The sequence below is a fragment of the Phaseolus vulgaris genome, chromosome 2 (genome assembly GCF_051622355.1).
Source record: "Phaseolus vulgaris cultivar YP4 chromosome 2, ASM5162235v1, whole genome shotgun sequence".
Classification (NCBI taxonomy): domain Eukaryota; kingdom Viridiplantae; phylum Streptophyta; class Magnoliopsida; order Fabales; family Fabaceae; genus Phaseolus; species Phaseolus vulgaris.
This window is the reverse complement of record NC_143499.1, coordinates 2,571,960-2,596,942: the sequence shown is the minus strand read 5'-3', so window position 1 is coordinate 2,596,942 and position 24,983 is coordinate 2,571,960. Positions and strand designations below refer to the sequence as shown.

Below are 24,983 nucleotides of genomic sequence, written 5' to 3'. Positions count from 1 at the left end.
GGACAAACTCTTCTATTTTTTTTACTGATGTAATTGATGGAGATTCTACATCGACTCTTCCATTTTTTTACTGATATAATTGATGGAGATCCCACATCGACTAGAGATGAAGACAATTCATTGTATATAAGTGAGTACAAACTTCAACCCTATGAGTCGGTTTTATGGAGCTGAGTTAGACTTAAAGTCTACTTCGTAACATGGTATCAAAATCATTTGATCTTATCCTAGCGAGTGTTTGTTAAGTTTATCAGCACCATCCATAATATGTTATCCTATGCACCATATTCATTTATCTAAATATAATTTTTTATTTTCATCCACATTCTATGAATTTTCCACATCAAAATTTTATTTCACTTTAACAGACTTTAAAAATAAAAAAAATACAGATTTCCAATTTTGTCAGTACACTGATCAAACTTTATTTCTTTTTATTGACTCACCAATCACCTATGGCATTCTTATGCACGAGTATGACTTTTTGTTAACAAATAAGATGTTTATAGGAATATCATACTAAGTCTTAAAGTTTCTCACTTCTTTTCACCTTCATATACTTCTCCATTCTTCTTCCTTTTTCATTTATACTTTATTATCCTCGTTTTTTAATTCTTAGAATAATTTATTTTTATTATTGTTATATGTTTCAGAAACGGTTAATAGTGTATGGAACACAATCTGGGTCGGAGTGGTTAGAGAAATATGGAGGAATAACTTAATTTTCAAAAGAGGAGTGGCGGATGCGTGCGAAGTATTTTCTTTGGTGCAAGTAAGAGTTTGGTATTGGGTCTCTTTAAATTTTAGATCAGCCTCGTTTTCTTTTTCCGATTGGTGTTTAGAACCTTTGTTGTGCATGAGGTTAATTACTTAAGTGTGTTAGATATAACTTGGGCAAGGTAAGTTTTTGTTAGTTTGAGAGGCTTTAGGTAGGAATCGGTAGTTGGGTACCGTGTATAAGGGTTGAACCACCCCTGAAGTGGTTCTTATTTATTTATTTATTTTTTATTGCCGATAAAAAAAAATTATTGTTATTTTCTTTTTTTAAAACTAGAATTCGTTCTATAAAAAAACTTAACTGTCACAAAATCAAATATTAAAATTCTAAAAAATTTGTTTGGATATTTTTACTTTTTATTTTTTTATTTAGTCTATTTTTTTTCTTCACAAACAATTTTTTTATTTTCTTCACTTAAATATTGCATAGATTTTCAGTTGTTTTCAGTTATACACATGGAAAAGACCATACTATGCAAGCAATACTATCATCAAGAAATTTTATCAAAAAATATATTGATATTTAGAGAATATTCTATACAGTAAGATTACACAAAAAGTGTTATAGTTTGAGCGTTGTGATAATGCTCAAGCATTAATGAACATTTGAGTAAGAGACAAAACCAACTTTGTCACATTTGGAGATAGTCTCTTAAACGATAATTGTTCGCTCAAATGAGAGAGATGTCGTCTTTTATAGAGTTATATTGCTCAAGTGACATACTGCCACTCAAACCAGACAATTATTCTAAGTTTAAGGAAGCAAGGTTACTCAAGTGAGATAAATTTACTCATATATGAAGGAGAAATGATATTTCAATTAACATGTAACGTTATGTAGTCATATATGTGTTTATATATGTTGAGTTGCACGTTTAATATGTTTATTGAAACATGCAACCAAGTAGTTTACCAAACAATATTTTTCTTTATCATCTTAAACTATCTTTATATTTATATGTATATCTATTTTTCTCAATCATTTATCCATTTTAATATAACTATATTACAATAATTACTCATCATAAATTCAAAACATCATTTAACTTATTTGTTTATATGAATTTTAATTATAATATAAAAGTATTTATTATAAATTATAATTATATGCATCTACAGTACATATGCTAAATGTTATTTTTTAAATACATCATATCAGATTTTTTTGTTTTGTTTTTGTTACTGTAATTCTTAATAGATATTCAACATTCACTGAAGACATTGTAATGGTGTGAAGTTGTATATGTATATAAGTAAGGTTCTCAACTAATCACACAGCTAGCGAATACAACTCTCGGATTTAGATAATACTAAAAGATACTAACAGTGCCTGTGAAAGGGTGGTTAGGATGGTGACTGTATGACTGCTATAGAGTCATCCTGCAGGCAGAAGAGGAATATTCAGAAGGATTTACAGGAAGAAGGGATTCAGAGGAAGAAGAATATCAGAAAGAATCATACCCAATTCATGACTGCCCCCTAGGTCATATCCTGTGAGCCTCTTATTGGTTGTACGTGTTCTGCTGCTTCTTCTGATGCCCTCAGTGTGTGTGCCCTCATCCACGTGTAAGCTTTTTCTAACTGTCTGGCCATTTACCAAAAACCCCTGCTCTTTGGTTCTCTTTCCTTTTCTGCCCTTTATGCCCGTAACAATACCCTCCCCATTGGAAGCAACCTTGTCCTCAAGGTTGAATGATGGAAAGGCTTCTTCAATGTTTGAGACATCTTCCCAAATCGCAGCATGTGGAGGAGTGTTTTGCCAATGGATTAGCACTTGAGGAATCTTCAATTGTCCTCTCAACAAGGTTCTTGATGCTAATACCTTCTGTGGTTGCAGTACTGGTCCTTGAGTCAGATTCTCGTTTTGGATAGGAATGTAAGGATCGGCATGCTGTCCTCGAAATTTTTTTAGCATAGAGGCATGGAAACTGAGTGAATCTTAGCTTCATCAGGTAGTTGGAGCCTATAGGCGACTGCACCAACCTTAGCTAGTATTGGAAATGGCCCAAAGTATTTCAATCCCAATTTCTGATTAAGTCTCTTAGCCACGGTTTGCTGCTTGTATGGTTGGAGCTTAACCAGGACTAAATCTCCCACTTGAAAATCAACTGATCTTCTTTTCTTGTCAGCATATTGTTTCATATAATTCTGAGCTCTGAATAAGCTAAGCTTCACTTGTTCTATTATCTTGTCGCGCTGCAATAGATGAGCTTGGACAGTAGGTGAATCATGCTCATCCAACTGGTATTTAATCAGTGTAGGTGGATTTCGTCCATAAAGTGCTTTATAAGGAGGCATGCCAATGCTGCTGTGGTGACTGGTATTATACCAATATTGAGCCCAAGGCAGCAGCTTAGACCATTGGCTCGGATTGTTGAAGGAAAAACACCTAAGATACATTTCTAAGGTTTTGTTCAGCACCTCGGTCTGGCCATCTGTTTGGGGATGATAAGCCGAGCTCATAGCCAAAGTAGTACCCTGTAATTTCCAAAGTTGTTTCCAGAAAGAGCTTATAAAAACCTTATCTCGGTCGGACACGATGGACTTTGGAACGCCATGCAATTTCACCACATTGTTGATAAAGGCACCAGCCACTTGTTTGCTGTTAAAATCAGACCTCATGGGAATGAAATGACCGAATTTGGATAACCTATCCACAATGACCATAATGGCAGTAAAACCTTTTGAAGGAGGAAGACCGATGATGAAATCCATAGCTATATCATCCCATACTTGGAGAGGAATAGGGAGAGGTTGTAAAAGCCCGGCAGGAAAAGCTGTTTCAGTTTTGGTTTGTTGACATATCTTACAGTTCCGTACGAACATTCGGATATCGTGATGCATATTCACCCAATAGAACTGAGAACATATTCTAGCAATTGTCTTGGCTCTACCAGCATGGCCTCCCACTAAGCTATTATGAAATTCGGTCATAATTTGCTGTTTTAATTCCTCATTATTAGGAATAACTGTTCGCTTGGAATGTCATGGTGAACAGCAAAGTGCTTTACTGTTTCTGGGTCCGATTCGAGTTTGGCCATGATGATTTGTAACTCAGGGTCCTCCTTTATCTTTGCTTGTATGGTGTGTAGCCATTGGTTGACCGGTGCAGATATAGCCATGGACATGCATCTGGACAATGCATCAGCGACCACATTTTCTTTTCCCGGCTTGTATTGAATTGTGAAATCATATCCAAGAAATTTAGGAAGCCATTGTTGTTGTTCTGGGGTGTGCAGGGATTGATCAAGGAGTTCTTTCAAGCTTTTCTGATCTGTTTTGATGGTGAACTTGTGGCCTAGCAAGTAGTGCCTGAATTTGGCAATTGCTTGAGTGATGGCATATAACTCCCTAGCATAAGCCGATTGCTTCTGTTGTCGTGCAGATAATTTCTTAGAATAATAAGCCACAGGATGAGCTTGCTGCAGTAAGACAGCTCCAATTCCTATCCCTGATGCATCTGTCTCAAGAGTGAAAGGTTGAGTAAAGTTGGGTAGGGCTAATATCGGTGACGAGGTAAGAGCTGTTTTTAGTTTCACAAACGCGTCCTCTGCTGTCGTGGTCCACTTAAAATTATCTTTCTTTAGCATATCTGTTAGCGGGATTGCCAAAGAGGCGTAATTCCTGATAAACCTTCTATAGTAGCCGGTGAGGCCTAAGAAGCCTCTCAATAACTTGAGAGATGTTGGTTGTGGCCAATCCTTCACAGCACGGATTTTATCTTCCTCCATTGCAATACCCACATTGGATATAGTGTGACCAAGGTAGTCAATGGTGGTGGCACCAAAAGAACATTTGGACAGCTTGGCAAAGAGATGTTCCTTCTGTAAAACTTGCAAAACAGTCTCCAGATGTTGTAAGTGAGAAGACCAATCGGGACTATAACCCAATATGTCATCAAAGAATACTAACACAAATTTTCTCAGCCACCCTTGAAAAATGTGATTCATGAGACTCTGGAAAGTAGCAGGCGCATTAGTGAGGCCGAATGGCATGACTAGCCATTCATAATGGCCTTGATGAGTCCGAAAGGCTGTTTTATACCTGTCTTCAGGTGTCACCAAAATCTGATGATATCCGGACCTCAGGTCAAGTTTAGAGAAATGAGTGGCTCCATGTAGTTCATCAATTAACTCATCGACTGTTGGGATGGGAAAGCTATCCTTGATGGTGAGAGCATTAAGAGCCCTGTAATCCGTACAAAATCGCCACGTGCCATCCTTCTTCTTCACAAGAATGATTGGTGATGAAAATGGACTCGTGCTTGGCTGGATGAGCCCTGCATTCAACATCTCTTGAATCATTTGCTCTATTTGAGCTTTTTGGCTGTGAGGATACCGGTAAGGCTTAACCTTGACTGGGTTGGATCCTTCCAATAAGGGAATAGAGTGGTCATGCAGTCTGGGAGGGGGTAAACCAAGGGGAATATCAAACACTTGTCTATAAGTGTTCAATAAGGGCACAAGTGCAGGCGCCATGTGGTCTGGCAGCTGCCATTTGGTGTTATCTACTGCTGTTGCAACCCGAATGGCGTAGCACTCATGAATGGCATCCATGCTATAGAGCCTGCGGATATGATGGTATTGGGCAACGTCAAGGTTTATCTGGTTGTACTTGTCCCCTTGTAGAGTAACCTGTTGACCTTTATAATGGAATTGGATGTTGAGATCCCTATAATCATGGATGTGAGGGCCTATAGTTGAGAGCCAATTGGTACCAACAATCAAATCAGCCCCAGAAACAGGTAGTAAAAAGATAGGAAGATCTATTTGTGCACCCTGCATATTGACAGAGATGTTTCGAATGTAGCCCTCAGTTTCCAATCTATTTCCATTTCCCACCATTACCCGTAATTTTGGACTTTGTTCCACGTCAAGCTTCAGGAACTTAGCCAATCGTGGTTGAAGAAAGTTGTCGCTGCTACCGCCATCTATCATAACTTGAATGGCCATACCGTGCAGATCTGCTGCAAATCGGATAGTTCGGGCATGTCGAACACCTTCAAAAGCATCCAACGATAAGTGGAGGTCTTCAACAGGGAGTTCAGTTGATGAATCGTCAATGTCTGGAGGTTCTGGTGGTTGCAGTACGATGTCCCTTGCACTGTCGTCCTCATCAGCTTGCAAAATCAGCAAATGTCGGTTGGGACATTTATGGTTGAAGGAGAATTTTTCATCACATGTATAGCATTGGCCCTTTTCTCTTCTAAGTTGCATCTCTGCAGAAGTGAGTTTTTTGATTTGGTTGGAATTGTATATTGGTTTGGTAGATGGTGTGGGAAGTAATGGGGGTAGAGGACTTTTAGGGGGTGCAAGGCGAGAATGATGGGTGTTATAGTAGGTGGGTTTGGGGTTGAAAGTTCTGGCGATGGTAGTAGATGAGTGAGGCTTGGTATTAGTGTTATATCTGTCTTCATACAGCTTAGCAAACGCCACAGCTCTCAATAAGGAAGGTGGGGATTAGGCAATCACATCTCTTTGTAACTCCGAATGCAATCCACTAACAAAACAATTCAGCAAAGCTTCTGGAGGTAAGCTACCGGAACGGTTAGCTAAGGACATAAACTGGAGATAATAGTCAGAAACCGATCCTTTTTGTTGGAGCTTAAACAGAGATGCTTGTGGACAATCAAATGGTGAAGGGCCAAATTCAGTTTCCAAGGCTGTGGTGAGAGCAGTCCAAGAGAGAAATGGGTTGGTTCGTTGAATCATTTGGAACCAGGGAACGACATCTTCTTCCATATGAATTGCAGCAATAGTTAATCTATCCTCATTAGCAGTACCATAATAGTCAAAAAATTGTTCCGCCTTGAAAATCCAAGCCATCACATCCGAGCCATTAAATTTAGGAAAATCTAATTTCACATTCCTAATCTGAAATGCTTGCCGATGCTGAACTGTGTGGGTTTGCGTAGAATTCATGCTAGATCCACCATGAAGCTGGGCTTGGGTTTGAAGCAGGGATTCCACCAGTGATTGAAGACGCTCCATGCGCGCGTTCGCTGCCGCCTCGACCTGTGCAGTGTGCGCACGTTGTTCTTGGTCACGTAACTCCAAGAGGTCCATAACGCGTTTTAGTTCCGCGTCGTGAGCTCGTATCTCCGCGGCCATGGTGGCCATTCTGGTGTTATCAGCCATGGTGGCTCAATGAAAGCACCTATGTAATGGTGTGAAGTTGTATATGTATATAAGTAAGGTTCTCAACTAATCACACAGCTAGCGAATACAACTCTCGGATTTAGATAATACTAAAAGATACTAACAGTGCCTGTGAAAGGGTGGTTAGGATGGTGACTGTATGACTTCTATAGAGTCATCCTGCAGGCAGAAGAGGAATATTCAGAAGGATTTACAGGAAGAAGGGATTCAGAGGAAGAAGAATATCAGAAAGAATCATACCCAATTCATGACTGCCCCCTAGGTCATATCCTGTGAGCCTCTTATTGGTTGTACGTGTTCTGCTGCTTCTTCTGATGCCCTCAGTGTGTGTGCCCTCATCCACGTGTAAGCTTTTTCTAACTGTCTGGCCATTTACCAAAAACCCCTGCTCTTTGGTTCTCTTTCCTTTTCTGCCCTTTATGCCCGTAACAGACATGAAGAAGAAGACGTTGAGACACTTGAAAAGGAAGTAAAACGGTGAAAACAAACAAGGGAATGAAACCAGGAGTGAATACTAATGTTTGTAGACAAAATGAAATAAAGTTGTGTGACTCTATAATTTGTTTTGTTACCGTAAAATTTATCTAGGGTTGGGTTCTTCCTTTTACACACTCTTATAAGTAATTGAGATTTTAATTTTTGGTTTTTTATTTTTGATTTTCGGTTTTTGAGTTTTTAGCATGATATTTACGATTATACTCTGACACTCAAATTAGTTTTCGGGATCTAAGTAGTGGATATATAATATAGTTAGAAATTCATTCATTTTTACATTTGGTGTCCACCTATTTAAAAATAATGATATTGATTTTTTTATATTGTAGGGATAATTAGGTTAGATTCAAGTACCATTAATCATATTTTGTAGATTGTTTATTATGCAGTTTTTGTTAATTATGTTGTTAAGCCCTTAATTCTGATTAAGAGGTGTTTATCGAGTATGTTGATGAGATGTCAGGATGTTAAGTTAGACCTGGAAATCTTGAATATTTGGATACATGACCTCAATATCTTGGATACTTGAATAGTACACTACATGACCTTGTCATCTCGAAACTTGATAATACAAATATTATTATTTCGATATTGAACAATAAACTATGAGACTTCGTCATCTCAAAATTTGATCAACACACTATATAACTTTATCATCTCATTCGATAGTAGATATTTCTCCAAAATTAAAGAAAAAAAAAAGTCTTCAATTATGAGATGAAACGAAACTCGTTCCATTTTTTTTCCATAAATCCATTCATACTTATAAAATCAAATAGAGATATCACTATTATATTTTTCTTCCATTACACTTTCTCCTCGTCGAATCGTCATAACAATATCGTGCACTATCATTCACCTTTTCCACCTTCATAATTTATACCACCGTTTTCAATTTATTAATGGTGACTAATCTTATAGATAAAAATGTTATTGAGAAGAGAAATCTATTATAATTATTTTTTTTGTTAAAATTAGTGGTCCACAGAATAAATAGATATTTCATATAAATATGTAAATAAATATATAAATGATCACGGATCTTTGCTTCTAGAAGTGGACCCTAGTGACCATATAATGGAAGTGGTTACTATTTTTGACACGACAAATGTTTCGGGCATTATTAGTTCTTTTTTTAAAAAAAACAAAAATCTGCTCACTTTTTGGGCAGAGTAAACAAGAGAATTTCCTACACTTAGATCTACTTTATTGGTGAATTGTCTCAATCTATTATTAACTTAAATAATTTAAATTGATACTAAATCTATTTTTTTAAAATAAACTAGTTTGATTTTTTATAATTTAAATTTAAATAATTAAATTAAAATTAAAATCTATATTTTTTAAATAAAATAATTTAGAGGTTTATAAGTAAGTTTGGTACCAATTTTAAAATTGCTATTTTTTTTTTCAAAATTCATTATAAATTCAAAATAATTGAAAATCAAGGATACCGAATATGTTTATTAGACACTAACTCTATAATGATATGATAAAAAATATTTAGTGTGAAATGAAACTCGTATTATATATATATAGATATAGATGGATAAATATAGTTTATTTAAATAAATGTTAATAAAAAATATACAAGATATGATTTGAAAATAATCCTTCATGTAGATTTAACCTAATTCAATTTTATAATTATTAGTAATATGAAGATAATTTTTTTTCAATAAAAGTGTACTTATATATATATATATATATATATATATATATATATATATATATAACTCTCAATTTACAGGTGTTATGCATATATATAATGTTTAGTGTTTTCTACCTAAGTGAAAATATCTTGATATTCAAGAAACATACTGTTACATTAATAATTGAGATGTCGTCAACATCACATTTCAATTCTAAACTTTTAATTAATGCATAATTTGTTCTTCCTTAAGAAGTGACCTGAATTCACATTCAAATAATGTCCTAAACATTGTGTCTAACTCTACAGAAAACTTATATCAAATATAAGAAATTGTTTTGTTTTTAAATTATTAATTAATTAATTACACATTTTATGAAAAAATAAGATTTCAATAGATTTTTATTTTAAAAATATTATTAGAAAATATATAATAATATTAAATTATTTTTAATTTTGAATTGGTTTTTGAAAAAAAAATATCAATGTCAAAAAATCAATATCAAACTTATTTATAAATATCCCAACTACTTTATTTTAAAAAATATATGAAATTGAATTTAAAATCTAATTCAATTATTTAAATTTGGACCTAGATTCAATTTTTTTTAAAATATAGATTTAAATTTAATTCCAATGAAATTATTTGGTCAGTGTTCTTACAAAATATGAAGGGAGAGTGTATTCAATTAAGACTCCGTTATTTTCCAACTATTTCACTCGTAGTTGTTCTTGAGTTATTTTTCCTTTGGCAATTTGACTTTCTTTCTCGACATGGCGGAATGCAATATCAACTTCTCAACATGACACACCGAGAAACTCTATGATACTTAAGTTAGTTTTAATTGTTAAGTGTTCATTAAATTGTCTAATTACTAAATTAAATGCATTATTATTTATACTAACCATTAATAGACTTAATGAACCCATTACATTGTCTTCACTTTAGAATAAGTCCACTAATATAATTGTATAATTAAACTTTATTTTAAACTTTTGACTTTAATTAATATTTAATATTTTTTTGCCATATTTACGTGTCATTGTTTCAATAAACGAAATGATATTAAACGTTGTTAAATAAGTCATCCTAAAAATCATTCAATCTTTTAGACATTTTACCTTTCCACTTACTAGTTCACTTAGATTACTCCTAGTTTTATACTATTAAAGATGACAAATATAATATATAGGAACAAATCATAATGATTTGTTTGAATTAAATGATAAGAAATGATTTTTTGAATTAAATGATAAGAAATGAGGGAGTAGAAAAAGAGAAAAAAAGAAAAAAAAATATAATAAAGTGTAAAGAAAGAAAAAAATGAGACAATGTTACGATTTTTGAATTGAATAGTGGTGTTATGCGTAGAAATATTTGAAATTTTTTAAATTGATCAAATTGTGATTTTTGTTGTTGTAGGTAGAAGTCCATATTGGTTAATTGATATTGGGACCAAAGGTAAAATTTTCAGTTTTAAAAATGGTTAATTCAAGTGATCATTATTTAAAGAATGTTGCTTCTAAAAGAAAGAAGAGTTCTCACTAAAACGGTATGTATAAAAAAAAAAAAAACTACATCAAAATTTCTACAACATGCAATTATCAAATCTTATTTATTCATAAGCATTTCAAAACATCTAAAACATTTATTTCATATGTCATTTAATATGTAATTTCAAATTGCATCACTAATTCAATTGACCAAATCTCCAATCTTAATTCTTATATTCATTAGTAATTCAAATGAATTTATCTTACTCATAGATAACTTATTTATCTTACTTATAGATAACTTATTATGCAATATGCTGATTAAAAAAAAACTTATTATGCAATAAATAATGTTATGATATCTCATCAACCTCCATAGAAATATTCCAGAGAATTTTTAAAATACAAACTTAGAAATAAAATCATTACAACAATTTTATTTTAACATAAAATTATTATTCATTAGTTGGTTAAAAATGAGGAATACAAAAGCTCACACATGGACACATGGGAAGAAACGATAAAAAAGAGAGGAATTCAAGTGTAAGAAAATAAAAAATTTACTCATTAAAATTTTTAAATCATTAAATTTGATCAATAAAGAATATAAATTACTTTAAAAAGTTAAAATATATAAAATATTTAAAAATTTGAAAAGATAAAATTTTATAATAAGAAAATAAGAAATTTTTAAATTTGTTTAATTATAGTCATTTTCAAAATAATTTTTTATTCCATTAAATTTAAACTCCATTCTTTAAATTTTAATAAGTTGAATCTTATATATATATATATATATTTATGTTTTAACTAATAACTTAAATCATATATAAATATAAAAATATAAAAATAGGAGGTTGTTCTTGCAATATAAAAGACTCAATAGTCTTTATCAAGTATCTTTTATCCGTTCATCAAGTTAAAAGGGTGTGAGTACCTGTAAAGACATTTCAACGCTCAAAAATTAGATGAGGTGTTGATGTGTTTATTTAGGTTTAGAGTTAGAAAATTCATTACTTTTTATCATGAAGTTTACCTCTATTTAAACTTTTTTTTATTGTGCTTTATGAAGATTAGCGTATGCTTAATAATCCTTTATCCTCAATCCGTTCTTGACTTTAATTAATCATGAGAAACAATGACCGAGAAGTCGGGTGATCGAGTATCTTGTCGACAACTCGGTCGTTCGAATTTAGATAGAGACGATAAAAAATAATTGTCAAGATGAAAAATTGCTAAAAACTAACTTTATTTATAAACAAATCAATTTTAAAATATGTAAATATTTTTTAAGCATAATCTAGCTTGAAATAATAGAATATTGATTGAAATATTTTTGCAAAATAATTAATAAAAGATCGGAAATATAAAAAATCTTAATTGTAATTATGTCATGCATTATAGTCTTACATACCTGATTAAAAATATTTAAATATTTATTAGATAAAGTTGCATCTATTATTTATTAAATATTTAAATAGGAGTAAGAGAAGAGGGTGGTTGAGAAAAGATGGAGAGAGAGAAAGAGAGGCATTTGGTGTTGGTTCACGGAGGGGGCCATGGCGCGTGGTGTTGGTACAAGGTGGCGGCATTGCTGAAATCGAGTGGACACCAAGTCACAGCTCTGGACATGGCTGCCTCCGAGATCCATCCAAAGCAGGCGGAAGAGCTGAATTCAATATCAGAATACTTTGAGCCTCTGATGGAATTTGTCGAGAGTTTGGCCGCAGAGGAGCGTGTCATCCTTGTCGGGCATAGCTTGGGTGGGATTGGGATGTGCTTAGCCATGGAAAAGTTCCCCAAAAAGATTGCAGCTGCAGTATTTGTCAACACTTGGATGCCTGGTCCAGATCTAAGTTTGTTAACTCTTTCTCAAGAGGTCTACTTCACTATAAACATCACTACGTATTTCTGTTTCTTTTTCTTTCTTCATATTAGGTTTAATTTAAATTAATTTAATTTCTGAAGTCCCGTGCTCGTCGTCCAAGAGTGGTGGAATCTGATTCAGACTCAAAGATTATGACTGATGAGAGCAACAGCACTCAACCTAAAAGCTCAATGAAATTCTCACCGGAGTTCTTAGCATCCAAATTATACCAACTGTCTCCACCTGAGGTAAAATATTGGATCAATTTATTCTTAATAAATATATTAATGGTTGATGTAAGAGGAAGAAGATGAGTAAAGGTGAAACTGTAAAAAGTGAATATTATTCAGTAAAAGTGCAGTTACATAGGGCTGAACCCTTTAGTTATATATGAGAAGGGCCTATGTAAATAACCCACTACAACAGAAACTAACTGCTAAGTAACAGCACTCCCAGTATTATATCTAACACCCCCCATAAACTTATGGGTGAGTTATCAACCACCCTAAGTTTATCTTTGAATTTCTGAAACATTGTTCCTGATAAAGGTTTAGTTAGAACATCGGCGATTTGAAATTGAGACGGGAGATGAACAACCAACAGCTGCTTATGCTGAACACGGTCACGGACGAAATGTAAGTCAAGCTCGAAATGTTTAGAACGGGAGTGCAGAACAGGATTGGCAGCAATATGAACAGCACCTAGATTATCAGAATGGATTATTGGAGTGGAAGAAGGGATGCGCAGTTCTGTCAGCAGAGACTGGATCCAGGTAATATCAGCAAGGGCAGCAGCAATGCTTCTATACTCAGCCTCAGTACTGCTTCTGGAGACAGCTTTTTGTTTCTTTGAAGACCAAGACACAAGATTGCGACCCACAAATATGCAATAGCCAGTGGTAGACTTGCGATCATCCAAGTCTGTGGCCCAGTCGGAATCACTGAAACCAGTGATAGAATAGTTTGGGGAAGGGGTTAAGAGAAGACCGTGAGTTGATGTGCCAACCAAGTATCGCAGAATACGTTTCACAGCTTTCCAATGATGAATTTGTGGCTTATGCATATACTGGCAAACACGGTGAACCGAGAAGGAGATTTCAGGTCTGGTAACAGTCGCATATTGCAAGGCACCAACAATAGACCGATATAGAGTTGGATCATCAACAGAAGCAGATTCATCAGCAGTGAGCCGTAAAGAAGAGAGCATTGGGGAGGGTTGGGGCTTTGAGTTGACCATGTTAGTTCGACGTAGGAGATCGTTTATATACTTTGCTTGAGATAGATGAATAGAGTTGTTTTTGAGCCAAGAAACTTCGATTCCTAAGAAGTAATGCAGTGATCCAAGATCCTTCAAGGCAAAGGATAAGCCTAACTGTTTGATGAATTCCTGCACTAAGACCAAAGAACTGCCAGTAACTAAGATATCATCAACATAAATTAAAATAAAGATAGTGTGAGATTGAGTAAACCGTGTGAAGAGAGAGGTGTCACTCTTAGCAGCAACGAAGCCTAAACGAAGAAGAGTTGTGGAGAGCTTGTCAAACCAGGCACGAGGTGCCTGTTTGAGACCGTATATGGCTTTATTCAGTCGACAAACAAGAGTAGAATCAGTGGAGAATCCAGGTGGTTGTTGCATGTAGACAGGAGATGATAAGTCACCATGGAGAAAGGCATTGTTGATATCAATTTGATGAATTGGCCACCGTGAAGTTAGTGCAATAGTCAGGACAATTCGAATAGTGGTTGGCTTGATGACAGGGCTAAAAGTATCAGTAAAATCACAACCTTCAGATTGTTGAAAGCCTTTGGCTACAAGCCTAGCTTTGTAGCGTTGAAGAGACCCATCAGAGTTGTATTTCAGTTTGAAAACCCACTTACAACCAACTAAATTAGCATCAGCAGGCAAAGAAGTAAGAGTCCAGGTGTTATTTTGAACAAGAGCATGATATTCAGATTGCATTGCACGAAGCCATTGGGGATGTTTCATAGCTTGTTTGTAGGTGGACGACTGAAAAGAGTCATTAGTCACAACAGTATGGAGAATTTTGGGTTTAGATATACCTGCCTTAGCACGAGTTACCATGGGATGAAGATTGTTAACTGGAATAGGAGAAGTAGTCTGACAATGATTATTAGCAGTAGATATAGGTGATGACTGAGTGGGTGTAGGTGTAGGAGAGGAACAATTAGGAAAAGAAACCACATTTATAGGTGAAGAAGAAAAGGAAGAAGCAGTAGTATTGCTCTCATTATGAATAACAAAAGGATTATCATGTTGGGAAAAGGGAAACAAATATTCATTGAAAATCACATGTCTTGAGATGATAGTCTTCCCAGACTGAGTTAGGCAAACATATCCTTTGTGTGTACTGTTATAACCAAGAAATAAACACAAAGATGACTTAAAGGCAAACTTATGTTGATTATAAGGCCGCAAAAGAGGATAACAGGCACACCCAAAAATACGAAGAAAGGTATAATCAGGTTTAGATGAAAACAACTTTTCATGAGGACTTATATTATCTAAAACAGGCGTGGGTAAAAGATTAATAATCTGAACAGCAGAGATAAAAGCCTCACCCCAAAATTTGAGAGGAAGAGAAGCAGCAGAAAGAAGGGCCAAACCTGTTTCGGCAACATGTCGATGTTTGCGTTCGATAGATCCATTTTGTTCATGAGTATGTGGACAACTAAAACGATGAGAAATACCATGATTATGCAAGACTTTTGTTATGGAAATAAACTCCTTAGCATTATCAGTTTGAAGACTTTTGATGAGAAAACCAGTTTGTTTTTCAGCAAGTAATTTGAAACGCAAAAAGACAGCAGTAGCTTGAGATTTTGAAGTTATAAGATACAACCAAGTATACCTAGAAAAAGCATCAAGAAAAGCAATGTAATACATAGATCCATCACGTGCAGTAACATGGGAGGGACCCCAGATATCAACAAAAACTAACTGAAGAGGAGAAGTATAAACAGTGTGTGAAAGAGGAAAAGGCAATTGATGACTTTTGGCAATAACACACGAATCACAAAAGAGAGAATTTTTATTACACAATATATTGTTCATTCGCATTACACATTGAACAGTCCTAGATGAAGCATGACCAAGTCTTTTATGCCACAATTCGTAAGGAGTCATAACAGAGTTGTGAGAACTAATATTCACAGAGGGTAGCAAAGAGCGATGTAATGAGGGAAAAACATACAAGCCATCACGTATGTTTCCTTGGAGAAGAATCTCCTTGGTATCCTGATTTTTGACAAAGCACTGATTAGGATAAAATTCAAAGAACACATTATTATCACGTGCAAACTTAGAGACACTAATAAGATTTTTGTTAATGGAAGGAACATGCAAAAGGTTATGTAAACGAAAGGAAGCATTAGAACCAGAAGAACACAAAGAAGCAGAACCAAGATGTTGAATATTCATACCTGACCCATTTCCCAGTTGCACAGTATAATTACCAGAATAGTTCATTTTCTTGGAGAAAACAGAGGAATCATGCGTGATATGATGAGTGGCGCCGCTATCGGGATACCACAGAGGGTCAGTGACGATGGAAGGGGTTCCCAAAATTGAAGGTTCAGGGTCACCTACAGAGGAATGCTGAAAACTGGCAGTATTAGCAGAAACATTGGATGGTAAAATAGGAGCAGACCTGTGCCAGCAATGAAGAGCAGTGTGGCCAAATTTGAAACAGAGTTGGCATTGAACCCGAAGAGGTTGAGAAGAAGAAGAATCGAAAACCCCACTCCATGAACTCTTCTGTGAATCCCGAAACTGTGGTTGTCGTTTATTGAAGGAATGACGGGCAGAGCCACGGCCGCCACGCAAATTGGTTCCACGAAACGAAGATCGTGAAGGGGCCGAAGGGTTCCATTGAGTGGATGCAATATTAGCTTGAATGAAAGGACGATCAAGAGACTTATGTTTGTCAAACCTCTCTTCTTGAGCCAGGAGCAAAGCTTCAATGTCCTCAACAGTGTAGGGATCAAGACGGGACGTGACAGAGGTGATGAACGAATCATACTCCTCAGGAAGACCATCCAAGATGGCTTCAAGATGATCTTCTGTGGAAACCTTAGAGCCAACAGCCGCAAGAGAATCGATAACCCGCTTGATGTCAAGAAGATAAATGCTGATAGACCGATCCCGCTTAGGGGTTTTCAACTGGGTTTTGAGCTTGCGAACACGCGCACGGGTATTGGACACAAAGTAGACATTCAGCTTGTCCCAAATTTGATAAGCCGATCGTAAACCCACCATTTTGGTTAACAAAGAACTCGACATAGAAGCCAACAGCCAAGCAACTAGAAGATTATCTTGTTGTTTATGTAGAAGAAAAAGGGAATTAGGGTTTTCTTTGCCAGAAGAGAGAAACGGCGGAGGAGTGGAAGACGATTCCAAAAATTTGAGTAAATTGAGGCCTTCAACCTGCGCAAGAACCTGTTGACTCCAAATCAGGAAGTTGTCATCGGTGAGTTTCAGGGAGAGCGACGTAGGAAAGGTATGAAGTTGAGAAGAAGGAGAGGAAGAGGATGAAGGCGTTTCGTTCTCGGAAGCAGGAGAAGATGAAGAAGACATGATCAAATTCAAGAAAAAAAAGGAACCTGCTCTTGATACCATGTAAGAGGAAGAAGATGAGTAAAGGTGAAACTGTAAAAAGTGAATATTATTCAGTAAAAGTGCAGTTACATAGGGCTGAACCCTTTAGTTATATATGAGAAGGGCCTATGTAAATAACCCACTACAACAGAAACTAACTGCTAAGTAACAACACTCCCAGTATTATATCTAACAGTTGATCAAAGTCGTTTAGTTTTAAAAAAATAGGAAATTAAATTTGTAAATAAGATTTTATAAGGATCAAAATGGCGTATTTACAAAACTACAGAACCACAAGTGATCAAAATGGTGTATTGTTAAAAATTACATAATTTTTTTTTATCAGCAATAAAAAATAATAAATACGAATTACTTTAGAGGTGGTTCAACTCTTATACATCATTCACAATAAAGACCAACATCATATGATTACCAACAACTAACTAAAAAACAACCTTGCCCAAACCAAACCCTGAAAAAACAAACTTCAAGACACCATCTTCATACATACTATAGGTTCCAAACACCAATTAGAAAAGGAATACAAAGTAGAGCGAATTTTAACTGAAATCCAAGACCACACCTTTATTTGCACCATAGCAAACACCTAAGATGAATCAGCCACACCCCTTTTGAAAATGATAAAATTCCTTTGATTTCAGATTTCATTCACCACCCCAACTCAAATTCCACACGTCATTTACCAAATCTGACGATATGCTCATCCTGAATTGAACAAAGTTTGACTTAGGATCAGCGTGATACACGAACGACACTCCAAATCACTTAAAACAAAAACACCAGACACACCAAACAAATCTACACTCGAATTCATATGTTTCATACTATTTTCAGAAATTGGTTTCATTTTGTATTTAAACTCAAACTCAACCAAGAAAGTGTTAATTTAGCTTTAGAGTAACTTATTGATACAATATCTAACTAGCAGTCATGTTTCATATTTCAGCAGTCTCCCTACACGTAAAAAATAAAATAACTGACTTATAGTTTCAACTTTCTATGACACAATTGGTTTACTAACTAACTTTAATATAAAACTTAGTTTAATTTGAGTCTATGAAAAAATTGATTTGTCTGCATGCTATATTTTTTAGAAGTTACTAAGATTCATTTATAATCAGGACAACAAAATATTTAGCATTAAAACTTTTATGTTCTTTCCATGAATTAAGAACTATTCTCAAGAACAGTGCTATTAAATTTAATCTGTGTTCATATACGGTTTCACTCACAAGCGCACGAAAAAACTAGGAGGCAAAAATGTTTATTTGTAGTTAAAAATATCGAAAGCTACTTGATTAAGCGTAGAAATTTATCCAAAATTTTAAAGTATATCGTATACAAAATATAAAATACTATTTTAATATTCATCTACAAATGTGTGCTTTTATACTCTATAAATATTAAGTTTAACTCAATTTCATAAAATCAACTCATAAAATAAAGTCTATATTTACTTATATTCAGTGAATTGTACTCCTCTCTTATCTTTATCGATGTGGATCTTCAACAATTCAGATAGATTTAAAATTAACAAAACTTTAGTTTAATATATATTGAATTTAGACAGAATTGTAAGGCATGAGTGCGTGTAAATGAAGCAGGACTTGACCTTGGCATTGTCACTGTTGAGACCTTCTCGCATTTTTGGTGATGAACAAATGTCAGGTGAGAATGCAAGGCTCACAGAAGAGAACTATGGAAGTGTGCCGAGGGTGTATATAATGTGCGAGCAAGACAACTTGCTAAACCGCGAGGTTCAGCTATCAATGACTCAGCGAAACCCTCCAAATGATGTCAAACTCATTGCTGGAGCTGATCACATGCCCATGTTCTCTAAACCGCAAGACTTTTGCTCTTACCTTCAAGAGATTGCCAACACCTATTACTAGAAATTTAATAGCTTGTTGCTTTTATTTGCCAACTTATGTGTGAAGAGTTTGAAGACTGGAACTCAAAATTTATCTTCAAAGACCTTGTGTTTCTGTAAAATATCACTTGAACGAAATTTCATTGTTTGAATGATACTATTCTGTAGAATAATCACTGAATACAGTTTCTTTCTCACTTGGTAACTTGTTGAACAACAAAACTCATCATCCTAGTGATACTTTGTTGTTTGAATCAGTAGCTTTAAAGAAGAAAATCTTGCATTATGTTTTTATCTCACTTGGGCCACAAATAAACACTTCACCAAAATATGCGGAAAACTTTCAGAACAAACAAACTTTGGGTTTTTATTTATCATTATGTATTCATTCAGTGATATGATTCATAAGAGAAAATGAAGTCCTTGAAATACCTTAAAGGCAATATTTATCCACAATGATGCAATCGTGTTATAGTATTCCTATTGAGATCTTGATCAGAACAAAATTTTTAAGAAATTCTTTTTCAATCACCATCCATTATACTCTCTCTTTAATTGTATACACATTTTTTTGTATCTTTTTTAACCAATCTATACGTATACCAATATTTACAATGAGCACTTGTGAGAAAAAAAATTAATTTTATTTTATTTTATAATCATAAAAATTAATAAAAAGAAAATTATTTTTATAAATGTTTTCAATGTGTATATTTTATTAAAATTTTACTGTCTCATGATAAGTATTTGTATTATGATAATAGTATAATAAATTTTAAAATTATATTAATTAGTTTTTATTGTCATAAAATATATAGACATAAACATTATTGTGCTTGTGTTTCCACTAATGCTTAAAAAAATATACTTTTCTTTAAATTAAAAATCATTTATATAGAAATTAATTCGTTATGATTATAATATATATATATATATATATATATATATATATCAGCGTGAAGTTAGAATTAATATTATTTTCAACATACAATATAGAATTTTAAGAATGAAAACGACACACAAGATGAACGCCTCAATTTCAAGAAAAAAATTATTATTTTCTCATTTTCTAACAGTTTCTTTTAGTTTTTTTTTTAAATAATTTTGTTTTAATAATATACTCAATTATTATTAAGCTTATTTTTTAACAATACTCTTATATCCAATTAAAAGTAATTAATAAAAAACTCACTTTTATTAAAAAGAAATATAAAAAGGTTAATAAAATAATATTATTTTGAATAAAATAATTGAAAATTTAAAAGATTATATATTATTTTTAAATAGAGAGTGGAATGAAGACCTAGTCGTGACAAAAGCAAAAGATTAGTTGTGACATTGACTAAGTGGGGTTGGAGTGTCCATCAAAACTGTGATGTGTGTGTCAGAGTTAAATTTCCCGCCAAATTTTCTTATTATTGACCGTTTCAGTGCTGACTAGGTGAAGGACATTAGTCTACACCAATAGTTTTTATGGAAGAGATAATGCCACGGTTATCGGTTCACATTGGTCAATAAAATTAAATTGTTGAAACAGGTCAAATATTAATTTATTTTGAATTTATATTTTAATAAAAATTGTCTGTTTATCCTCTATTTAATTTTGAAATGTACTACCAGTTACTTCACAAGAAAAACAAATGAGGAATAATATGTAATTCGATGGAGGAGAAGTGTGAACAAATTTTAAAAAGCAGTGTGAGATCTTGAAAAGCTTTTCACCATAAAATATCATACAAAAAAAAGTAAAAAATATTATAAATTATAGTATAAATTGTGTTGTGTAAGATAATAATAAATTATTTTGGAGATATTCAAATTCTACATTTGCAAAAATACTCTTGTAGTAGCTCTATAATAAAAGGCCTGATTTTTTTAAATCTGAAATTCCATAATAATAAAATAATAATTAATTTACATTAGTATTCGATAATATTAAAATTAATAACTTCAATTGATATTAATATTATCATTCATATTATTATTAACAATAACATTATTATTAATATTACTATTAACAATATTATTATTATTATTATTATTATTATTTAACAAAATATTTGGGTTGAGAAGGAGACTAGTACCCATTTGTTTTTCGAGTGTAGATTTGTATGGTTACGTATGACTGGGGATACAGAGTGTGTTTCACAACGTCCCACTGCTAAATTCTCTCAATTTAGGTTGTGTAATGTGTTTGCTTCGATAAATGAGGTTTGGGGAGTGATTTGAATCACAGTAGTCAACGAGATTTGGAAGCATAGAAACAAAATAATATTTAAAGGGGGTGTAGTGGATGTAATGGAAGTTTTTGCTTTGATACAATTAAAGACTTGGACATGGGTCACATTTAAGTCACATTCTGTGCTTTTTTCCTTTTCTGATTGGTGTTTTAACCCTTTGGTTTGTATGGGGATGGTCTCATGATGTATTCTTTTTAGTTGTAGACTTGAGTACCTTAGTGATTCTCTCTGGGTCAGCTAGGTGTATCATGTTAGGCATTTTTGGGAGTTTGCTTAACAAGGAAGGTTAAAGGTTGTGTTTATGTATAAGGGTTGGATCACCCCTAAAATGATTCATATTTATTCATTGTTTATTGTCAATAAAAAAAATTTAAATTAGGTTTAACAAGCAAAACCCACTTTCAATCAACTAATTTATTATAACTAATATTAATTATTCTTGAAACAACATCTTTAAAAAGTAGAATTTCTTAATAATAATAATAATAAATTATATAAATTAATAATATTATTTTTAATATCAATACTAATATACTAAATTTAATCAGTAGTAAAAATAAATGTAAAATACTTTTAATATTAACAATAAAAAATCTAATAATTAATAAATTTAATAGCATTAGATTTGTTTTATTAATTTATCTGATTGATTTTACAATTTAAAATGTTAACTTCAATTACTTTTATTATATTTGTATTAATATATTTGCAATTTGATTAAAGGCTATTTTGGTAAAAAGAAAACGTGAGAAATTGGTTGTTGAAAAGTAAAAAGAACTTTGAGCATTGAATACATGATTCAAAATACAGTTGAAGGAATGAAAGGAGATAGACATGTATATTTATTTATTTGGAAAGAAGAGACGTAAACGATAGAAGGTGTGATGGAAGGGGAGAAGAAGAGGCGTTTGGTGTTGGTTCACGGAGCCTACCATGGAGCCTGGTGTTGGTACAAGCTCTCTGCATTCCTCAAATCCACTGGTCTCCAATTCACATCTCTCGACATGGCTGCATCCGGAATCCATCCAAAGCAGGTGCAGGACCTCACTTCAGTTTCCCAATTCGTTGAGCCTTTGATCCAATTTCTACGCTCTTTGCCTCCAGAGGAACGAGTAATCCTCGTAGGTCATAGTTTTGGAGGCTTATGCATATCTCTAGCCATGGAAATGTTTCCTCATCAAATTGCTGCTGCGGTTTTCGTCACCGGTTGGATGCCTGGTCCCCACCTGAGCTACCTTTCACTGCTCCAAGAGGTACAAACAATTCCTTCTACTTCTAAATTGCGTGTTTCTTTTCTCTGTTACTCAATTTAATTTAATTTAATTTTGTAAAGTTCAAGCACAGGCTAAGCTTGAAATCCGATTTGGGCTCAAAGAATGTGTCTGATGATTATACCAGCGATCATCAAAAGCAACATATGACATTTGATCCTCAAAACTTAGCATCCAACGTATACCAACTATCTCCACCCGAGGTACATGTCTTTCAAGTTCTTTTCAAATTATAATCACTTTCACTTTCCAGTCACTATCTCAGCTACTGTTGCCTATAATATTTGAATGTTTGTTTTCGACACTTTTTTCTAGAAGAATGCTAACAAGTTTTCGTGATACAAAAATTGAAGAACATTTTGCTATGAAATGTATTATTTACTCAAACTCACTGTAATGCTACTCAAAATAATTATTGATTCTTTAATCACTGCTTTTAAAACATTGAACTTGTTTATTACATTTTTTTTTATCACGTTGATGAAATCTATTGCTAATATTCTATTGATTGTTGAATGGGCTATCTTTCTGTGGATAGTTGGTAACCAGGAAACAGAAGTTGCAGCTTTCAACTTTATGTTCCTAATACGAATAAGGATTAGTCTCATGAACAATTGAAACTAATATCATTTGCACTAGTTTTGCGGTTTCACAAATAAGCACGCAAAAACTGTGAAACTGAAACGATCATTTTGTAGTTAAAAAATACTGAGAGTTGTTTGATTAATCTTAGAAATTAGTTTATAAAAAATTTAAAGTTATATCACTTAAGTATTGATTAAGATCACTGTACAAATTTACACAAGTGTTTTTGGTTATCATTTATGGTTGTAGTAATATTGATAGACCAAAAATTAACCGACATAAAAGTAGTTTATTAAGCAGTAATTTCACAGACGATTGCAAAAGTCTCTTAACCATGATATTGGATGGCATGTGTAAATGAACCAGGATTTGACCCTGGCATTGTCACTATTGAGACCCTTTCCCATCTTCAGTGATGAAGATTTGCGAGAGAATACACAACTCACAGAAGAGAACTATGGAACTGTGGCCAGAGTCTATATAGTGTGCGAACAAGACAAAATAATAGACCACGATTTTCAACTGTCAATTGTTGAAAGAAACCCTCCTAATGAGGTCAAAGTGATTGCTGGAGCTGATCACATGGCCATGTTGTCTAAACCACAAGAGCTTTTCTCTTACCTGCAAGAGATTGCCAACATCTATTACTAGCAATTCTGTGCTGATTTTATTTGTGTAATAGTGTGTGATGACCATAAAGTTCAGAAAATAAATTTTATCATGGTTACAAGGTAAAACATCTAGCTTCCCCATATTTGTAGATGGTCCTGTGAATTGGCTTTTCTCCTTTATTAAACCATTGGTTTTTTCAATTTCACATACTAATTTCACTCGCAGTGTTATAATTGTAAGCAATATGAAGAGTTTTTAGCTACATAGTGTATTAAACCATGACTTAAAATCTTATATCATTTTAAGGCATGCTAATAAAAGGATTAACCCAGAAGAAACAACTATTTTTTTATGGTTTAAAAAACTGTTGGATTCTTTTAAGGCGGTATATTATCAACATTTGATATAAATCATCTTAATTCAATCCATATAAAAGATATAGTACCTACAACTCAAAATCTCGAAAAATAGGGGTTTGGTTTTTTTTTTCTCACAGTTACTCAATTATCTCATCTCTCGTTTCTCTCAATATAAAATTCAAATTTAAAAATTCTTTACTTCCGTCACCAAGACTCTTAATTTGAGATGAAGAAAAAGTTGATGCACATTATTAGTGTGACATATTTCATATTGTTGGTCCAAAGTGAATTATGAAGGCAGAATTTCTCTGAACACAATTAAAATCATATAGAAAACGCACAATAAATTTGAACAAAACAGATTCGCTTAAAACACAAATGGCAATAACTACAAAGCGATTATGCAGAAAAGATGAACACATCAGATATAATTGTGAAAAAAATAACTTGCTCAAGAAATTTAAAGAAAGGAGAAAGGAGACATTCATTTATTTATTAATTCCAGCTCAAGACCCTTAAACAGTTAAATCTTCACTTCATTCCAGTTGAGTTGATATTTGTGTACAGTGTTGACTGGGTCTCTTTAGTCATTATAAAGTCCTGACTAGATTGTAGGATTATTTTTAGGGTATTTCTTTCTGCACCCCTATATTTTTCTTCTTCTAACCCTATTTATATTTTTCTTCTTCTAACCCTATATTCTTTGAAATACCAAAATTATCAATTATCCTTGATAATTTTGAGTGATTATGGAGCAAGGGCTCCATAAGTAAAAGATGTTTTCAGAGATTCCATAAGAAAAGTGTGTTTCTGAAATACAAAATTCAGAGGGCAAAAAACTATTCTGGAATATTCTTTCCAGAATATATTTTCTTTAATTTTCGAAATGGTAAATTCAGAATTCATAAAACGCGTTTTGGAAAGTATGTTATGAAAATATTTGAGAAAGAGTAATCAGGAAGTCATTTT

At 33.4% G+C, this 24,983-nt stretch overlaps 2 protein-coding genes across 4 annotated transcripts; both read left to right on the top strand.

Moving 5' to 3' along the window:
• Positions 1 to 12,045: 12,045 nt before the first annotated feature.
• On the top strand, positions 12,046 to 19,144 carry LOC137810148 (methyl jasmonate esterase 1). Of its 3 annotated transcripts, none has more exons than XM_068611295.2 (3): positions 12,046 to 12,454; positions 12,544 to 12,690; positions 18,682 to 19,144. In XM_068611295.2, exons 1-3 carry the CDS (start codon positions 12,086 to 12,088, stop codon positions 18,967 to 18,969), a joined length of 804 nt encoding a protein of 267 aa, XP_068467396.1. In that variant the 5' UTR covers positions 12,046 to 12,085; the 3' UTR covers positions 18,970 to 19,144. The 3 variants fall into 3 exon arrangements, with proteins under 3 accessions (XP_068467396.1, XP_068467395.1, XP_090154196.1); XM_068611294.2 differs by having other exon boundaries at positions 18,679 to 19,144; XM_090298070.1 differs by having other exon boundaries at positions 18,746 to 19,051.
• A 2,766-nt stretch (positions 19,145 to 21,910) lies between these two features.
• On the top strand, positions 21,911 to 23,780 carry LOC137810147 (methyl jasmonate esterase 1). The gene is made up of 3 exons (XM_068611292.1): positions 21,911 to 22,440; positions 22,521 to 22,661; positions 23,410 to 23,780. Exons 1-3 carry the CDS (start codon positions 22,072 to 22,074, stop codon positions 23,692 to 23,694), a joined length of 795 nt encoding a protein of 264 aa, XP_068467393.1. The 5' UTR covers positions 21,911 to 22,071; the 3' UTR covers positions 23,695 to 23,780.
• The last annotated feature ends 1,203 nt before the right edge of the window (positions 23,781 to 24,983 follow it).